The following is a 17,990-nucleotide window of genomic DNA, read 5'->3' as shown; positions in this document are numbered from 1 at the left end:
GGAAAGAAATTTTGCGGGAGCAAGCCCAGTCGGAGTAGGAAAGTACTCGCAGGTGTAACACAAAGGCTTACTAGGAGTGGGCAGCCTGTCTCCTCGGTAGTGTTCGTAAGAAGCGAGAGTTATGGTTCGAAAAGCTCTATGGATGGCTTGAAGACAGGGCAGAGAGATGGAGACCTTTTCGTGTCTTCCTGTACGGTATATTATTCGAGAAGATGAAATGCAGGAAGGTAAGGTATGATAGGTCAAGGGAGCGAGAACATTTATAGGTCTCAAGGATTCCCCATACAAGAGCGAATTCCAAGCATACTTTGGTGCTCTCGTTTGTCAAATTTCGATAAAGTATGCAACACTAGTAAGAATATTCAGACAGTGGTCCAAGATCGAGCATTCGTGGATATTCTCTAGGTTATAAGCATGTTCTTATTATAATAGAAACTTAATTATTACTTCTAAGAGTCCCCAGTCTTGTCTCTAGACCACTCTAACCTTTTATCTATTAGACTTTAATTATTTCTCAATTGCAAACTCTTATTTCGCTTAGCATCTTGTATACTAAGGTCAAGGCTCTTGAATTATCTTTTAGCTTTATTCTCACAAAAGCTTAGGGCAGGCAATAAATGGACAAAGTAAAGCTATTGAACCAGAACTAACCCATTATAGAACACAATATTACGGCCGAATTAAAAGATCTATATAGCATTACCTTTGTGAGTCTATCTAGTGGTAACTTCCGACTGTTCTAGTATCACGCCGATCATCTATACCATAATGAAGTAAAGAAATAATTAGAGAGGCAGGCTATCATTTTCATGATGGATATTCCCGACAGTCAATTTCTATATACTCTTTGCGCAAGTATTCCTTTCACCAGATCATTTGTTTGTCTCCAGTGCCTTCTTGGCGTCATGGGATGATTCGCTGAAAAAGGGCTATGGCATTTCAACGCAATAAAACGCAGACATGTACATGGTCATCATCACAAGATGTATTCTTCCTCAGACTGTAAGAAAACCTTGACTAATGATTATAGTGGTCGGTCGACCGAAAGGCCAGAATCAAGGATTACCAGGAAATAGCCAAGATTGTCAATCTGGCCCCTAACTAGTCCTGAGACCATCTGGGCCATATGATACAAATACCTCCATACCTCCGTGATGACACGTGGACTCTCCTCGAATCCCTGTTTTCCTTATAGTCACTAGTTGCGAGATATTCATTAGCAGGTCTTCGGCAGTCAATGATTCAGGCGGTTGAAATACGTACATAGGAAGTTGGTCATCAAGGCCAAAGTAAAACGTATCAATATCAACAACACGATCGTTTCGCCATTTCTGGATGTATTTTCCGGCAGTCTCTTCACTAAGAGGGCTGTAGATATTACCGATCGTGTCGGCTAGGGTTGTGACATTCGGTGGAAGACGGATGATCCTGTCGAGAAAGATCGGTTCGAAAGGGATGGATACAATCTCGACATTGCGATCTATCCAGACAAGCCTTGGCGGTCCTTGGACCGGTGGAAGTCTCTTTAATGGTACGAAAATTCCATTCTTCTCAGCAAGGTGACGTGATTCGTGACAGCAGGCTAGGAGACGTATATTTGCTATCGCTCGAGGTGTAGTTGCAGGTTTGTCTCCCCAAATCGCGAATATCTTTGACCGAGGATGTACCTCTTCAGGTATGGCGGCTTCCCATATCATCAGGCGTATTTGGGTTGGCAGGTCAGCGAAGAGAGTGAAACTAGGATTCCAGGGCATGACATGGCGTGTCATCTCGGCAGTAGATCAATTCGATATTGATAAGTGAGAAGTGTGCACAAACTTCCACGATTGGTGGTGATCTTTTATTGCCAGGGGTGATGTATCTGGACAGGCATAACATTCTATTCAATGAATTTACCTTACAGGCAGAGGGCATTGTATTTTATAATTGTCCCAGGTGGCGAACATCCCAAGGCCCATGTCGATAAATGAAAGTCAAAGACTTTCTTGATAAAGTTCATGCCCTGAACTGTAACAAATCAGCACGTCGGAGAGTCCACGACTTTAAAGTTTATACCTGAGTAGTTTCTGACAGACAAATCCTCAGTTGAAGGAAAATTAGCAGATGTCTTTCTTATGTGTCGGATAGTGAGTTAAATTGTGTACAGGCTCCAAGACCTGCTCGGCCCGGCGTAATTGAAAGAATACAAGCCCCACGGGGTGGCATGACCACATTTCCAAGCATTTTGCCTTCCGGTACTACGAAGTACAAGGTCAGAACAAGTCAAGGCCAACGTAAACTTTCTGTGGCGGCATCTTGCCCCTTCTCTCTCGAGGAATGAAAGCTGAACGTTCATGTACAAGGTTTCTGAGGTTCGGTGCTATCAAATCAGATCTCATAAATATTAAGTATATATTTAAGTTACATAATCGTGAATATCATTAATTGTTGTAAATGGACAGAATGTCAGTCGAGTTATCGTACTCCACGCTACATTTTTCTGAGAAGCCAGTAAACTTTTCGACTCTGTCCTGCACGTACTCCTCGAAACTCTTTCGGGTGCAGCTTGTTCCGGGTCCGTCTTCGCATGAAGGTAGAGCCTGGGGCGCACTGTTGACCAGGACGCGATAGTATTCTCCATCTTCGTAGCCGTAGGTGTTGGTGCAGTTGAGGCGCTCAATGGCGATGTTGCTCAGGAAGGGGAGTACGTGAGAGCTCTTCCAGGCGCGGCGGTAGTTGATCTTGCTCAGAGGCATGGTGTCGTTGATCTGAGATTCTGTACCGGCGGGCTCGGAGTTGTTAAAGAGGCCCATGGCGACGAGGACCATGGGAGGCAGTTCACGGTGGGTGAAGCTAACGTACAACTCCTCGTCGGAATCATCACCAAGGAGAAGACCAGCTGTGGTGTTGAGCCAGGGCATTCCGACATAACCAGAGATCGAGTTACCGTAACCAGCGTTGTAGTGGTATCGCACGTCCTCGGAGTACTCCCAGCCAAGCCAGTCATCGGGAGTGAATAGCTCAAGGTTGCAGAACGGCGACTTGCCACGAGTAACAGTCTCGTAGCCGCAAAGCTGCTGCATGCCAAAGATATCGTTGACAGTGAAGTTAAAGTCGGAGGCGAGAGCGTTGAAGCGATCGACGATTGGTTTGGCGTACTTCTTCTGGTAGACTTCGGCCTCATCGCTGCCGGTGGAGCCATCGTAGGCGGGGCAGGCCTTGTAGGGAGTCAAGCTGTCGGCACCTGATTCCTCTGACTCGTAAATGGTCTCGACCTTGATAGACTTATCGTCGGACTCAAGACCACGGACGAAAGACTGAGCGGACTTGACGGTTCGTTCGGCCGATGACGTCCAGACCTTCTTGGGCTGCTTGAACTCTGGGTATCGGAACTCCAGATCAACACCCAAGCGCGTAGCCTCAAGTCTTCCCACGTTGGTCAAAAGCGACACCTCTGCATCAGAAATGGGAGGCTCCCAATCGTCCAAGAAGTTCAGATAAGGAATCTTGCTCCAGTCGATCTTGGTCTTGTTCTGAACCTTCTCAATGAATGGCTCGATGTACTCCTCAAAGTCAAAATCGTTGGCGTAAATGGCAGCGTGTCGCACGAGATACGCAGCGCGTTCGGGAGTGCAACCTTGTGGCGCATCGGGAGAAGCGGGAGGATCTTGGGGCTCGAAGTAGGGAGCAATTCCCGCGAGATGGTGAAGAGGATTGAAGGTGTACTCGGAGTTGAGCGAAGCTGCTGAAGCGAGAGGCAGCAGGCCTACAAGAGCCTTGCCCAGCGTATTTTGACGAGGCATAGTGAGTTAGCGAGAGGTCACAACGAGTCTGAATGCGCTGGAGATCAAAAATTCAATTGAGTTTGTAGCTATTTTATTTATTTTATGCTTAGTGAGGATATGAGATCATTGGTGATGGTTGTTGTCAAAAGCCCATGTTTGCTGCCGTGTCTTTGACGTCACAGCATGAAATAAATCAACAGCTAAACCTGCCTGTCCCGACTCTGTTCCTTGCAGTTTCTGAAGATCACTGTGTCTGATTGGATCGGGAATTTGCGGCTCCATATTCAAACGCCGTCAGCCGAGGCCGCATTATCCGAGCGGGCGGACTTGGCATCAGCTCAAATCAAGATCTTAATCGTTAACAAACTCATCGAGATTGTTAACGACGCGTATATACTATGAGTTGATTGGTCCGTAGACGAGTGCCCAGCTGCAACCGAGTCATATCATTCGTGATCCTGTTGTTTGTACAACTCAGACGTGGCCCTCATCATCATCATACTAATTTCCTTTCCCTGTAATCGAGTGATGCTGACATTGGAGGTCTCTGCCGTTGGTAGCAAGCTTTGTCGATGTCCACTGATTATGTCACGATCTTGGGCGATTCTAGTGTCACTGCCAGGCTTAAAAATTGGGTCATCGATTGAGGCTCCCCAGTCACCACGATCAATGATCTCGAATGGTCCAATGGTGGTGTTCTCAATCTTGAGCAGTACCGGCAAACAAGCAGGCAAAGCCGCCCTCGTCAAACCAAGTCCTATCTCTAGTCCGAGCCAAGGCAATAACATCTCTTATAAGCGAGCCATATTTTCTACTTCCTCAGTCGTAACCCAGCCCGATGTCAAAGTACCAAAGAACATACATCTCGCCCAGCATGCCGCCGTGATCGAGGCTCGGAACGCCGAGCTGGCAATTTTCCCAGTCGATAACGTACAGGGGTCTAGTAGTTGTCGGCTCAAGACGTGCATCTTCCAGCAAGATACGTTCAAAGTCATTAAATTTGTATCCATAAGTTTGGGGAATGACTCAGTTCTGGGGGTAATGGTCACCATGATTCAGTGTCAAGTCTGCCGACAGGTCGCTTAGCTCCTTCAGTGCCATGTTTTTGACGACATGAAGTGTATCCTTTGCCTCCGACAGAATTTCTGGGAAGTGCTCAACACGATCGATCATCCAATCGAAATTAATCTAATGTTTTAGCCTCTGCATTTCATTGCTACTATCAATCACTCTTTTGAAATCTGATAGCTATTCGCTATACTCCTGTACAAACGACTTCTGAACAATTTCTCTGGTCGTGTCACCGAATTTGACAATATACATCGCCAGCACTTTGCCCGGTTCTTGGGCCGGTTTGCGTAAGTAATCAGGTGTCGGAGATTGGAAATGGTTCAGGGAGGAGGTCTTGAGGTCCACGGCATTGAGGACCAACGTCTTGATTTCAGCATCATAGGCATACGGTCTTGTTCTCACTGTGTATGCAGTGTTTCTAGACTGTGCCATATCTATGGGGATCGTGAATAATTCTGACAAAACTTCACCTTCGACGTCCTTTGTCCTGTCAACGAAACCCTTCCTTTATCTTCCATATACTCACGCATCGATTAACAGTGACGGCATTGGCGGGGTGACGCGCCATGTAAGGCTCGGCATGTTTGACAACGGCTTCAGTTGTACCATCATCCAGTGGCCTGATCAGATGAGCGCGATATGTAAAGTTGGCTTGTCCACCAGCCACAGGTTCGAGTAAAGAGGATGCATATGGCGTGGTGTTGAGCCATGCAGACACCTTTTGGCGGATTTGATTAGGCGCATCTTGTGTAGACATCCTTTTGTAAATATCATTGACCTGGATAAACACCTACCGTATTTTTGCAATCGTGGCCGGTTTAGCTTTTATGGCGCGTTAATATCTGGATGCCTGGAGTGAGTGGCGTAATGTTGTAAGACTGACTCTAGATGCCTACGCAAACACAATCAGGCTAAAGGTTGATCGCACAAAGGGTATATGAGAATTATGAGACTAAGACTAGTAGTACAGCTGCCACCTATGCCAAGCGGTCCTTGTTTGCAAGGCACTACTACTGGAAATTATAGCAAACATCTGTAATGGGGACCTCAACGTGATAGAGATTAGCCTTCCACCACTTTGTCGCAAAGCCCTCTAGATCAAAAATGAAGTCAGACTTGAGAGAAACACCACAGTCCTTGGGCTCATTTACGACAGCAAGTTCTGAGCCAGGTGTCGTAGCTGGGGCAACCTTTTCGGCATCCAAAAGATTCACTCCAGCACCATCGTTCGAAGCATGGGCCGACTGTGCAGCATCCAGAGTGAACTTGTTCACAAACTCGGGAGTGGCTGTGAGTCCGCTGCTGAGATCGACCAGGCCGCCGAGAAGCTTGAAGGTGAGCTGAACAGTAAGCGATGCACTCGCGTTCAAGCCGACCTCAACGCTTTCGGTAATGTTGGCGTATGAAGTATACTGGGGCTCCCAGCCAGTAGCAGCATTCTTGCCTGAGTCGAGGAAATCGAGATGGACGTTGGCGGCGGGGATAGCAATACCGGCGCCAGCTCTGACAGCAACGGCAGCTGAGGTATCAACATCAACTCCAACAGCGAAAGACAGGCCTGGTCCGAGAGAGAGAATACCAGGAACTTCGACGAGGGTGTACGTGAGAGTATCGGGGTCGTAGAGGATAGATCGAGACCATGCTGCAGCTACATCGGCCGCCAAAGCGACATCGGCTGAGAAATGGGTATCGAGATCGAAATATAGATCTTCCATCTACTCAAGTTAGTGAATCAGGCTCCTGATTACTTTAGCATCACGTACCTTGAACCGCCAGAAGTTGTACTTGGCGCGGCCAGAGAAAGAGACAGTGGAAGAGAACTCTGCCTTCTCGGCCTTGATGGTCACCCATGGCTGTTCCTGGAAGAGGACAGTATCTCTCTCAAGACCAGTACCGAAGTTGAGAGACAGACTGGGGTTGAGCGTGAGGCGCTTCGTCAACTTAGTGGCAGGAATAGAGGTGAACGACATTTCACAGGTTTCTAGACGATGTTAGTTTTGTCTTGTATCCTTGCGGGAAAACATACCAGCAATGTCTGCAAGCTCTTGCTCAGCAGCATGACAAGTGATGGTCTTATCACCCTTGTCTGTAGTAACGCCATCAACAAGGTAGAAAGCTTGGCCGATGTCGGTCTTGCAATTGCCCATGTTGTTCGTGATGAGAATGAAGGGTTCGTCGTCTGACCAAGTATCGATGGCCTTCTCAAAAGCAGCAGACTTTCCGAATTGAACCTTGACGGAATCGGCCGTACACTCGACCGAGACAATAGCGTCAATGTGATCCAGAACAACAGCTGGATGGTTCATGACGAGGTCCATGTCGATGGCTCCCTTAGGGGCAGTCGTGTTGAGCGCAGTGAAAGTCTGGTTGCGAGGCTTCTTAACATCGCCGTAAGACATGGAGATGTTCTTCTTAGGAACCGCATTCTCGGGGTTGCTCAAGTCGACCTTTGCGGGGGGCTTAGGAAGGAAAGTCGCCGTGGTGTTGTGGTGAGCGGAAGTTGAAGATGCGCGAACAGTCGTCTGGTTGGGCTTGGATCGGATATTAGTGGGCTTGGTTTGCACAGAAGTGATGGTCGGAGGCTTGGTCTGAGCAGCAACAGTCTGATCAGGCATCTCAACGACAATGTACTTGACAGTGCAGCCGCATGACTCGTCGTGTGCGAGCACGCCAAGGCAAAGAAGCCAAAGGCTGAAAAGAATGGACGAGAACGAGGTTCTCATGGTGAAAAACGAGAGACTTGTTGAATGAGTGACAAGGCGATGCCTGGAAGTGAGCGTGATGGGCTGAACATGATGAGAGATGGCATCAAGATATAAAAGACCAGCCCAATACCGACGCTAATGAATAGGGAATAGAGTTCGTCCCCAACGGTGACTTGGCAGCCAACAGATTAGGAAAGTAGGTATACCATATTTCCAAAGGTATAGCACAACAGTCCACTAGCAGCTCAGCTCTGGGCCAACAGAACCCTTAGAGCTGTCAGTACGGTAAATGCCGACCATCACATGCATGCCCCTAGTCGAAATAGGGAAGGTGTCTAACGGTGGGAATAATATCTCAGGTGAGTGGTTACATGGGTTGGTGGCATGCTATAGGCTGCTGGGTTTAATGCGATGCGAAAAAGGGACGAGATTGATAGGCGAATCACGGTTAAACATTGGCTGCCAGATGATTGATGGTCTCATTCGCTTTTGCGACGTGGGCGGTTATAGGTCCGTTGGTGATGAAGCAGGGATGCGGCGCAGCAGGGACGCCAAGCAACTCGATTGAGTGAAGCCATCGCGACAAATGCTGAAGACCGTGTTGTATGGAAGTTGCCGTTTACGAGAGATCTTCATTAACTAAATCACTGAACTTCCTCAAATGAATTCGATTATCATGAAACAGGCAGGTAGTCACAAAGACGTTGTCATAGCCTCGGTTTTGCGCCAAGGCTCAGCCCTGAAGCACGTGTCAAACGTCAGGTTAATCGATCTTCAGACTAGCACAGGGGTATTGACCAGGATATATATAGCTACCGTCAACGGCCTGTCAAGCCATTCCTCTTCTGTATAATCTTTAACATCCGGTTACGGAAATCCCGCTGATAGTAGATGCAACGTAGCGATGCCCTTAAATACTCAATTAAACCCCATGCCTCTGATAAGATGCTACCTATAGCGCTGTAAGTCAACTATGCTATAGTAATGGTCAGATCTGCTCACAAAGAATCACACGCGGCGATTACTTGTAGGTCCGGAGCGGAATTGTATCAGAGAAAGGGCCTGCCAAGAAAAGGTTACAGGTTAAAGGTGGACGGGAAGCGGGATAGATATGACAGGTAACTTTAGATTATGGAGAACGACCAAAGGGTAACCCGGTATTCGGCCAAGAACAAGCACGGCGATATCTTCCTCTCGGCATTTCTTAATCGGCACCTCGCCAAGATTCTATCCTCTTGGGCATGCCGTCCCCGTACTATCAGTAGAAGGTTTCATGAAGCCCCTCATGAGTTACAACCGTTTGCATTTCAGGATGAAGTCATTCTTTTCTTGGCTTCTCCTTTTCGAGATCCCTCACTTGAGCCTCTGGCAGATGATAGAGGCTCAACGCAGTGAACTCTGTGTCACTGACTCGCGATCCTGTCAAAGACGGATATCTCACTTACAACATCCCAGTAGATGGATTTTGACCCGTCTGTTATGCCAAGTCGCCTGATGTGCGGGCCTCTGGTGAAGCTTCGGCAGATGAGCAATTGTGGCATCACTTCATACACTTGACGGCATCCGGCAATGTCGCATGGCTATACTGTTTGTGTCTGGCTGACTCGTACGCAACACCTCCACTCTGGCTACAACTTCTTCATTTTCTTTATCTCATTTGTAAGGGCCTTCCCTTCGAGTTATCTGGTCACCTCGCGTTGAATCCGAGCGCATTAGACTTCATTGCATGAGTCTCGTCAGTCTTGATCAGATTTAGGTTCCATCTCCCTAACCAGGTCCAGGGGAACCTGATACTTAGAAAGTTCAAAACTTTCCTGAGTCTTAAGTCTTATGGGCTTTATCACCTTTACCTCAAATCCTGCCCTACATCTGCATCACTCATATGAACACTGTTTAATGTTTTATTGGGGGCACTGTTGTCTAAAATCTTTTGGATATTGGGCCTTTCCCTTGTCCTCTGTCTTGTTACTTTTTGTTTTTTACCTCCCCTTAATGCATAATGATTCACATATCAGCATTCACATCTCGCCAAGAATATGTTAAGCCTGGCTGTGATTCCAACAACACTCAAACTTATCTCGCCCGTTTACTAGACGTTTACTAGTTCCCTGGTATCTCCAGTATGTTCAAGGAGTCTTGCTGGTTAGGTATGCGCTTCGTGGCCGACTTTCATGACGCTCACAGAGCAGATGTGGCAGTAGTAGGAAAGCAAGGTTTGCGTCATATGTAGTTGGTCAAACTCACCAAGAAACTCAACTTGTCTCTTTGAGATCTAAAATGATATTTCGAGCCGACAAGGTCAATTAAGACTTTTGATGATACAGGTCACATCAAGATATGAAACAGACTAAAGCAAGCTTAAGCAGTCTTCAGTCCGTCCTTTAGTGGCTTCATATTCCATGTACTTATCATATACTTCAGCTGTTGACGAGATCCGCCTCCGTACTGCCTTGCGGTTGAATCAGGAACTTCTTATTCTACATTCTTGCTCCTGGCGGCCTCCATGTCTCTCTACCTTCGAATTCAAGGTCAAGAGCTTCGGCCTCAGTTGACTATCTCCTCCTCTCCCAAAACCGTTCGTGAAGTCCACTCTGTTGCAACAACAGCCTCCATTATCTGAAAGACCTTAAGACCGACTGCTTCATTTTTCGTAGTCGATCGCAGCATGTTTGTGGAGAATTCCGAGTCACTGATCATGGCACCAAGCCATCTAGAGCCTGCCAGAAAAGGCTCCAGCCGTAGGACAGTTGTATTTGCTCAAAGTTGAGTACCTTAATAGAGGTCCAAGAACTTTCGCATTGGAATTACACGTGGAAAACGGGAAAGCTGGCCCAATAACAATGTTGCTTCAAAGAGGCATCGCTGTTCTCACTGTCATATTCCGTGGATGTCTGTGCCAAGGAGCTTTATGACGGACAGGCGAGATGCAGGAGATGCCACAGACCAAATACAACATCACTATGATAGCTCAGGTCGTCCTCCAGAGACTTGCTAATCCTCAAATGGGCTGCATCAGTTATGGTTTCCGTTGTCGGTTGTAGCTACCAAGAATTGCAGCACCAAGTCCTTGCTGGCAGCATTCATTCTACAGGAAGGCCGCTCTGAATTGGTTCATACAAGTGCCTAACAATGGTTTGGCCTTATTTTCACTACAACGTTTCGGAATTTACGCGCAAGTAGGGTTGCAGGTCATGGTGTACTCGCTGAGTCGGATATTTCGGACCAAGGAGACTCTCAACATGAGGCTGTAACCCATATACAGAAGACTCATAACTCCTCAATCAGGCATTCCAGTGAAATATTTCATCAAGGACCGTTCATAATCTGTCGACGTTTGATTTTAAGATATCTCAACAAATCGAGTTTTGCAGCTAGGTGCCTTTGTAAAACACAATACCAGAGAACGATATAAACAATTTACTTCGCCTCAGTGTTTCTGAGCATCACCGCGTAGTGGCCTGACGAAATACTTAAAAATGATAATCCCAAGACCCAATCAAGGTACGTCCCGAATCCGAACTTGCAGAATGATCTCAGCCAGAGGGTGACGCGTCTCGCTTCAGCCCATACATCATTGTGACGGTTGAGTGGGTGGGTGAAGCAACATAACGAGGCGCAAAGAACTGGCCATGCTTGGTCGTCGCTTAGGCAGTCATCCTTCTGCTGCCGCCAAGGCCTTAACGAAGAGTCCAGGCCTGATAGCATGTCGCAGTATTGACGTATGCATCACCGCCTCATCATATCTGTGACAATCGATACGGTATGCAGAAGTCTGAGCTCGGCGAGAACGCATGATAATTAGAGTTCGCCATAGGGCTGATTTACATGCTAGAAGAGACGAAAAAAGGTGGATGATCACCTTGGCAAATCTACAATTCCATGTTGACAATCTCCACAGCTTCATCTGGTGGTGCGTGAGCAGACTTGGCGCTGCAACTGTGCGAAGGATGATATGATACAGTATCAATATGGCAACCATCCGCGTGAGCATTTGTTGTTCATGCACTGTATTACCCAGGCCTTCTCCGCATCTCAAATCTAGAACGCTCTGTGCCACGACTTCGCGCTCAATTGACAGATTCTGTGTCTGAATATCACGAACATTGTGTCTGATCCGAGATGAGAGGCCCCCCACGTGTTTAAATCGCCGATGTCTGAGGCGCAACGCGCAAACAAGTTTTAAAAAGAACTCGCTGATCAACAAGCTCATGTCCTGAACCTGTTCTCTCACTGGGTGCGGTACCAGCGGCAGTGGAGAGCTCTGGAGGAAACCAACCAATTGTGGCGCAGTCCATGGCGCATTGACCAACAGGATGTCAGGGAATCGAAGCTTCCATTGAAAAATAACTCTAGATTTAGTGGCCCTGACCCCTGCTAGGCCCTGTAGACTACTGCACAGTAACCCCCCTCCCCTTTAACCAGAAGAAAAAAAAGTCTGTTGAAATCGTGGGTTCCCTTCTTATGCTTGTTTTAGGGGGGGACTCGCCTGCAAAAAAGTCCAATCATTCCATTCCGTCGTGCCAAACACTGGTCATCACTTCGCCTCAACTTGTCTCCATCTTTCTTTTCCATCCGCTCTTTTACCGTCTTTTATTTCCTTCGTGGCGTTGTCTTTTTCTCTCCCTCCCTGCTTGCACTTCTAGCAACACCGCTACCTCACACAAGCCGAGCCCGATTGCGGCCGCACGAATCGAGACACGTCTTCTTCTGTTCCTCGATGTGAGGCTTGAGCCTCCTCTGTCTCTCGTTCCAATTCTCTTCGCCAGCCGACGCGGCTCCCTCATTTCACGATGCGCGTTTCCAACATGCGCTTGCCTAACGGCTTGCGCAACCTCAGCGTGCGCCTCTCGAGCGTTCGCATTCCTCATCCTCACCCGCGGCGCATCATTCTCTACGTCACGACAACAGCCCTCCTCGTCGCCATGATCCTCACCTTCACCATGAGCGACAAGTTATTCGGCAATGGCCACTCGGGCTACGATCCTCTCCTCTCCCGAACCAACGATTACCGCCTCCTCACGAGTACACGGAATAACTTGGGTTTCTACAACTCTATAAATGTCAAGAAGACGGGCCAGAAGATTATGAATCCTACCCTTCTTGAATTGCCAAAGGGCAGCAAGCACGACTTCCTCGTCATTGCGCGCGCTCCGCACGTCGACCAAGATATCAAGGGCAAGAAATACAGACGAGCTCAGCAAGTCGCCACCTTCGTTAGCCTCACATGGGATGCATTCGGCCGGCCGGAGCTCACTGCGGACAACGATTGGCATAAGATGCTTGTGGAGGACTTTACAGAAGCTCAAGGCCCAGAGCATCACTGCAAGGCCCAGCCCGACATGGATAAATACATCGGTCCTGAGGACATGAAGCTCTTTTGGAGGAAGAATGGCACTCCCATGCTCATCTTCACCCACCAGGTCAATGACGAGAACCTCTGCGAGGGCATGTACATTATCGATGCACGTGCCGCTGTGCCCGAGCTCGTCAAGCAGATGGGTAAGCACGCGAAGGAACTCCCTGGCATCGAATTCGACAAGCCCGTCCTCCTTCGCCGCCAGCCCCCCGAGGGAGAGGAATCCGCCGCCCGATACCAACGCGAGAAGAATTGGGCTCCTGTCTACTCTCCCTTCAGCGCTGACGATGACGAGATGATGTTCATGGTAGAGCCCAGCCAGCTGTTCCGCTTCAACTCGACCGACGAGCCTGTCCAGGACATGGAAGCTGAGCTCGAATCGGCCGTAGAGGAACCTTTCCCTCCCGACAACGAGAAGAAGACATGGCACTCTGCTGCAAAGACCTGCATGAACGACGTCATGCTCACCGACAAGCGCGTGCATCAATCGACACCCATGCTCAGTCTCACTCTCTGCAATCGCGGTGCTTGCGAGCCGATGGAGAACAACACGGTCCTCATGGGCATGGTCCAGATGCGCTACGATCCTCCTCAATATACAAACACATGGTACGACCATCGAATAGTGGTCTATTCGCCCGTCGCACCATACCGGATGATGAGCGTCAGCAAGAAGCTCACCTACCACGGCGAGACCAACAGCAGGTATATCTGGACAGGAAGCATGGTGTACAACGGCGATCAACCGACGCAGAGAAGCCACGGATACTTGGACGACGAGATCTGGCTGAGCTTCGGCATTGGCGACTCGTCACCTGGATGGTTGGACATTAAGGCAGAGGAGTTGGTGCTGGACCACTATTTCTGCCAGGGGGCAACACCAGGGTATCGGAACAGCATCAAAAAGCACGCGCAATGACGAGAACACGAACGAAAGAAACATTGTAATTGGTAATACGGATAGAGTGGCATCATTAATTTTGGCAGTTTGTATTACAGCACAGCATACACATCACCTGTGGATAATTCAGGATTACTTGGAGTTGCGGTAGAATAAGGAAGGGCATCTAGAGAATTGACTGAACTGAATTGAATTGGCAATGACTTGACTGATCTGATCTGATCATGATTATGATCCTGGTATTGCGTGCAACGATGGAGGTTGTGAGCCCCGCAGTCCAATTCATTGCTTAATTTCCAGTGAGGGCTTGGCAGGGGATGATGAAATGGATGCTCTCGCGGTGTCGGATTGGAAGGACGTGTCTAAAAACTTGGCAGCTGGTGGCCATTGGTGGGACCGTAATGAACTACAGGGGGCAAAACAGGGCGGCGGGGCGGAAAGGAGAGGGAGGGGAGCGGTATCAGCGTCGGGAGTCACCGTTAGCTGGCGTACCTTAGGTTAGGTAGTTCGTGATTTGGGGGCCGTAGGGTAGGGCTGAGGATGAAGATGGCCAAGATTAAGATCTTAGATCTGTACGTAACTTCAATTCAAGGCTCAATGAAAGAATTGCTGCAGGGTTATACGCTCTCATATTGCAAAGTTCATATGGGTTTTTTGTGCAACACGGCTACATATTTCTGTGGCCCCAACTCGGCCGGCACCCGATTGAGCATGTACCGCTGACTTAAATGTTAAACCCACTATACTTCAGACAATGTAAGGTAGCCACTCAATTCCTGCGAATCTGCCCATGCCTGCGGGCGCAAACCAACATAATGATCCTCTATTTCTCCTAACTGCGCAAGGCCAAGATGTCTGGTCATGAGCTGGCTATCACTGCGCCATCCTCAAACCAAGGATGATGACGACTCTTCTGTGGCGCAATCTTGGCAAATCCCATCTGACATGTCCCCTCATTTTGCCCTGAGCGCGTCGATGGACAGTCAGCTCGAGCAAGCCCAAACTCATCGTCATGGTCAATCGCGGGGGTCGCAGTAAAGCGTGTAGGACATGCAAGCGAAGACGCGTAAAATGCGGTACCGTCCATATGGATGTCGCTTTGAGAGACGCGCTCACTGACGCTCGTTGTAGATCAAAGCAAACCGCACTGTCAGCGATGTGAGAAAGCTGGGATAGCTTGTGAAGGCTACGTAACATACGGCGAGTTTGTTGACGAAACGACGCGATTCGCGAAGGATAAATCGCCTATGAAGGACAACCACCTTCTGGTTCAACTGGCCAGCCAGTCTCCTAAGGCCACTGAACAACAGATCTGGCGTCCGCAGCCACTGTTACTGGATCAAGATGCCGTAATTCATGCTCACCTACTATCGCGGATCGATGAAGTCACGCCCTTGATGGCCAATCTCGAAGCCACCACGGTTTCAGATTCTACGCGAAGTCTTGCAGTGCGAGCATTAGCAGCAGTGTACTTTGGCAAAACAAACGGTGATAAGCGGACCTTTGACCTCGGAAGTAGAGAATACGTGAAGGCCTTGAACAGAGTGCAACACGATCTGGCAAGTTCGACTACTGTTCTAGAATGGGACACGCTTGCGAGCGTAATTTGTTTATGCATGTTTGAGAACATCGTCTTTACAGACAAGACGGGATGGCTGAAGCACTACGAGGGAATAACTCAGTTGGTAAGTTCTGCATGCACTACAAAGCCGGAGCCCATGCTAACTCTTGATTGGAGGTCAAGCTAAGAGGACCATGGAGACACAAGACAGTCCTGGAAAGGGAACTTCTTAGACAGTGCCGATTCGAGATAGTATGAGCCGCTTCTCCCAAATTAAGCCATCACTGACCGGCATAGATACTATGCGCACTGATAAACAGAAAGCACTGCTATCTCACACTTCCAGAGTGGCAGACCGTCCCATGGCCGTCGACTGTACCCAAAACAGCTAGTGATGCATTGCACGATATCTTTGCCCGCGTTCCCGGTCAGTTGCATGACATGGATCGGGTAGAAAGAGGTGAAGTTGACAAAGAGTTCTTTGAAGAGCTGCGACAGCGAGTCGAGACTACATTATCGGATCTCGAAGACTGGGAGCAGTTCTATCAGCACCCTCGGCCTCTCACGGGCTCTCCCCTCTCTTCAACACAAGACATCACTTCGCACCCAGTCAGACACAAAGCCCTGCTGGCATTACAAAGAGCCATCATTCTTTGCATGACAGGCCTCTGTGCCTTCTTCAACATACCTCTAGTGGCCGAGATACCATCTATTCTCGAAGATCGAAAGGTAGTCAGGAAGGCAATCGCCACTGAGATATGTCAGCTAGCAGCATCGTGTCTTGGACACGAGTCTCATAGTACTGAGTCCTTGTTATTCATATTCCCGCTGCAAATAGCAAGCATGAACCTCGAAATGGGCAGTGTAGAGGAGAAGGGGGCCGAGGAGATCATGAACGGGGTCATTGCTGGGACGTATGGATTTGAGATTGGGAGAAGGCGAGAGTGGAAGACCTCGAGCATAATTCTAATCAAATAGTATGTACATCTATATGGCGATACGAAGAAAATAATCTAAAGAGTTCTAATCATGATCCATTCCAGTTTAGCTACCTTCTTCTCATCTTTCTCATCCTTCTTCTTAGCCTTCTTATTCACCTTGGTGATCGCCTTGCCATGCTTCTCCATCAATCTGACCCGATCCTTCTCAACCTCTTCCAAGTCCTTTCTTCGCCTTTTCTCAATCTCTCCCACCTTCTTCTCACTCGACTCCATAAGCTTCTCCTCTGCTTTAATATTGATCTCCGCGATCCTATCCTCTAACCTTGCGATCTTGGCCTCTATCTCAATCCGGCTTTCAACGTCGGAGTTATACTGCTCATCGACTGAATCAACAGAGCGATCAAATTTATCAGCTGCCTTTTCACGCTTCTGAAGACGTTTTTCTTGCTTCTTGTGTTTCTTCTTCTCTTTGCCGGCTTGTTTGATAGCAGCTTGTTTTGCGCTGATGCGATCTAGCATATTAGAGTGTCTGACCGGTGGTTCAACGTCAAAAGACAAAACTTCAACATGCGATGATATTTCTTGTAGCCGTAGTAATGGGTCGAGACTCTTGGCCGTGGTGTTGAGTCTTTGCATCACTTCCTCATCCTTCATGGTCTTCATCACCAAACCCTTTGGCGCGAAGATATCGCGATTTACCCTCTCGAGCACTTTTCTCTCCCGGAAGTATGCGGTAGCAGCAGTTCCAGTACCCGCAGCTAATCCAAGACCTAAAGAAACGCCTTGAGCGATTTCATTAGGCACAAAGCCGAGACCATCACCTGCGACCTCCATTGCTTTGAAGGGCGCTGGTTCGGCGAGAGCGATGTTGAGAGCGTCGATGATGGCCATAAACTCTTTCGAAGAAATTTCATAGGAGTTTAGAATGGGAGGATAAGCTCGATGGTACGGCGGAGTTACTTCCAGTGACCCAGTGATTGAGGTTGAAGGGATGAGAATGGGGCGTGATGGAGATAGTGTTGGTCTTTCCATGGGAGGCGAAGGGGGCAGTATTTGTGCAAGGTAAATACGATCGTTTGGCCGGTATATGTTATCGTGATGTGGAATTCTTTCAGCTGGTAATTCCATTGGTAAGGCCTGATGTTGATATCGAAGCTGATGGGGATCCATTCTGACTGAGAGCTAAAGATTGAGGGCGGCAAACAATTTAATATCTCTGAATTGGAGACTTAGAATTATTTGTCTGATGAAACTCATCTGGGTACAGCACTTGTTTTATACTTAACCCTCTGTTGCATGTTGGCCTTCTTACATGAGGTTATCCCCAATGGGGACCATTGATCGAGGTGGAGGCTGTCACAGAGCAGTGCCACTGAAATGATGCGCTAAACCGTGTTGGGTTCATTGCGCGAGCCGGACTGCGCCGTCTTACAGCATGCATCAACAGAAGGGCATTGATCGACTGTGAGCGGAAACCATTTGTTTTCCAGTTTCACACCTAGACCGTAACTCCATATCTAGGCTAACAAGCATGCTTCTTGGTGGTCGCTTGGAAGTCAGCCCGTCTAAGGTAACAGGCATGTTGACAAATGCTACGGCCTAACTATGTACCAGGATTGAACAAAGTTGCCAATGGAGTACTTTGAAACCACTGCTTTTGCCGCTCCCAGCCATTAAAAATAAAGTTCGTC

At 48.2% G+C, this 17,990-nt stretch overlaps 8 protein-coding genes across 9 annotated transcripts; 3 read left to right on the top strand and 5 right to left on the bottom strand.

Annotated features, from left to right (window-relative positions):
* Positions 1–1,097: 1,097 nt before the first annotated feature.
* Positions 1,098–1,769, bottom strand: FVEG_16925 (hypothetical protein; the record flags this gene model as incomplete). Its single annotated transcript, XM_018906162.1, has 1 exon — positions 1,098–1,769. One exon carries the CDS (start codon positions 1,767–1,769, stop codon positions 1,098–1,100), a length of 672 nt encoding a protein of 223 aa, XP_018758301.1.
* A 651-nt stretch (positions 1,770–2,420) lies between these two features.
* FVEG_10926 (acid phosphatase) lies at positions 2,421–3,782 on the bottom strand (the record flags this gene model as incomplete). Its single annotated transcript, XM_018900088.1, has 1 exon — positions 2,421–3,782. One exon carries the CDS (start codon positions 3,780–3,782, stop codon positions 2,421–2,423), a length of 1,362 nt encoding a protein of 453 aa, XP_018758302.1.
* Positions 3,783–4,212: 430 nt separating this feature from the next.
* FVEG_16926 (hypothetical protein) lies at positions 4,213–5,652 on the top strand. Its single transcript, XM_018906163.1, has one exon. The coding sequence runs from the start codon at positions 4,293–4,295 to the stop codon at positions 4,848–4,850; it is 558 nt and encodes a 185-aa protein (XP_018758303.1). The 5' UTR covers positions 4,213–4,292; the 3' UTR covers positions 4,851–5,652.
* On the bottom strand, positions 5,013–5,592 carry FVEG_10927 (hypothetical protein; the record flags this gene model as incomplete). The annotated part of the gene is made up of 2 exons (XM_018900089.1): positions 5,013–5,315; positions 5,362–5,592. 2 exons carry the CDS (start codon positions 5,590–5,592, stop codon positions 5,013–5,015), a joined length of 534 nt encoding a protein of 177 aa, XP_018758304.1.
* Positions 5,647–7,751, bottom strand: FVEG_10928 (hypothetical protein). Its single transcript, XM_018900090.1, has 3 exons — positions 6,862–7,751; positions 6,599–6,816; positions 5,647–6,550 (listed from the first exon to the last, which is right to left on the bottom strand). The coding sequence occupies exons 1-3, from the start codon at positions 7,556–7,558 to the stop codon at positions 5,846–5,848; spliced, it is 1,620 nt and encodes a 539-aa protein (XP_018758305.1). The 5' UTR covers positions 7,559–7,751; the 3' UTR covers positions 5,647–5,845.
* Positions 7,752–11,936: 4,185 nt separating this feature from the next.
* On the top strand, positions 11,937–14,463 carry FVEG_10929 (hypothetical protein). The gene has a single exon (XM_018900091.1). The coding sequence runs from the start codon at positions 12,331–12,333 to the stop codon at positions 13,813–13,815; it is 1,485 nt and encodes a 494-aa protein (XP_018758306.1). The 5' UTR covers positions 11,937–12,330; the 3' UTR covers positions 13,816–14,463.
* A 118-nt stretch (positions 14,464–14,581) lies between these two features.
* FVEG_10930 (hypothetical protein) lies at positions 14,582–16,387 on the top strand. Of its 2 annotated transcripts, XM_018900092.1 has the most exons (4): positions 14,582–14,873; positions 14,929–15,482; positions 15,536–15,610; positions 15,656–16,387. In XM_018900092.1, exons 1-4 carry the CDS (start codon positions 14,810–14,812, stop codon positions 16,334–16,336), a joined length of 1,374 nt encoding a protein of 457 aa, XP_018758307.1. In that variant the 5' UTR covers positions 14,582–14,809; the 3' UTR covers positions 16,337–16,387. The 2 variants fall into 2 exon arrangements, with proteins under 2 accessions (XP_018758307.1, XP_018758308.1); XM_018900093.1 differs by having other exon boundaries at positions 14,582–15,482.
* On the bottom strand, positions 16,372–17,331 carry FVEG_10931 (hypothetical protein; the record flags this gene model as incomplete). The annotated part of the gene is made up of 1 exon (XM_018900094.1): positions 16,372–17,331. The coding sequence occupies one exon, from the start codon at positions 17,329–17,331 to the stop codon at positions 16,372–16,374; it is 960 nt and encodes a 319-aa protein (XP_018758309.1).
* Between the last annotated feature and the right edge of the window lie 659 nt (positions 17,332–17,990).

The sequence above is a fragment of the Fusarium verticillioides genome, chromosome 11, assembly GCF_000149555.1.
Source record: "Fusarium verticillioides 7600 chromosome 11, whole genome shotgun sequence".
Lineage (NCBI taxonomy): Eukaryota > Fungi > Ascomycota > Sordariomycetes > Hypocreales > Nectriaceae > Fusarium > Fusarium verticillioides.
The sequence above is the reverse complement of the archived record's forward strand: the minus strand, read 5'-3'. Positions and strand labels throughout refer to the sequence as shown.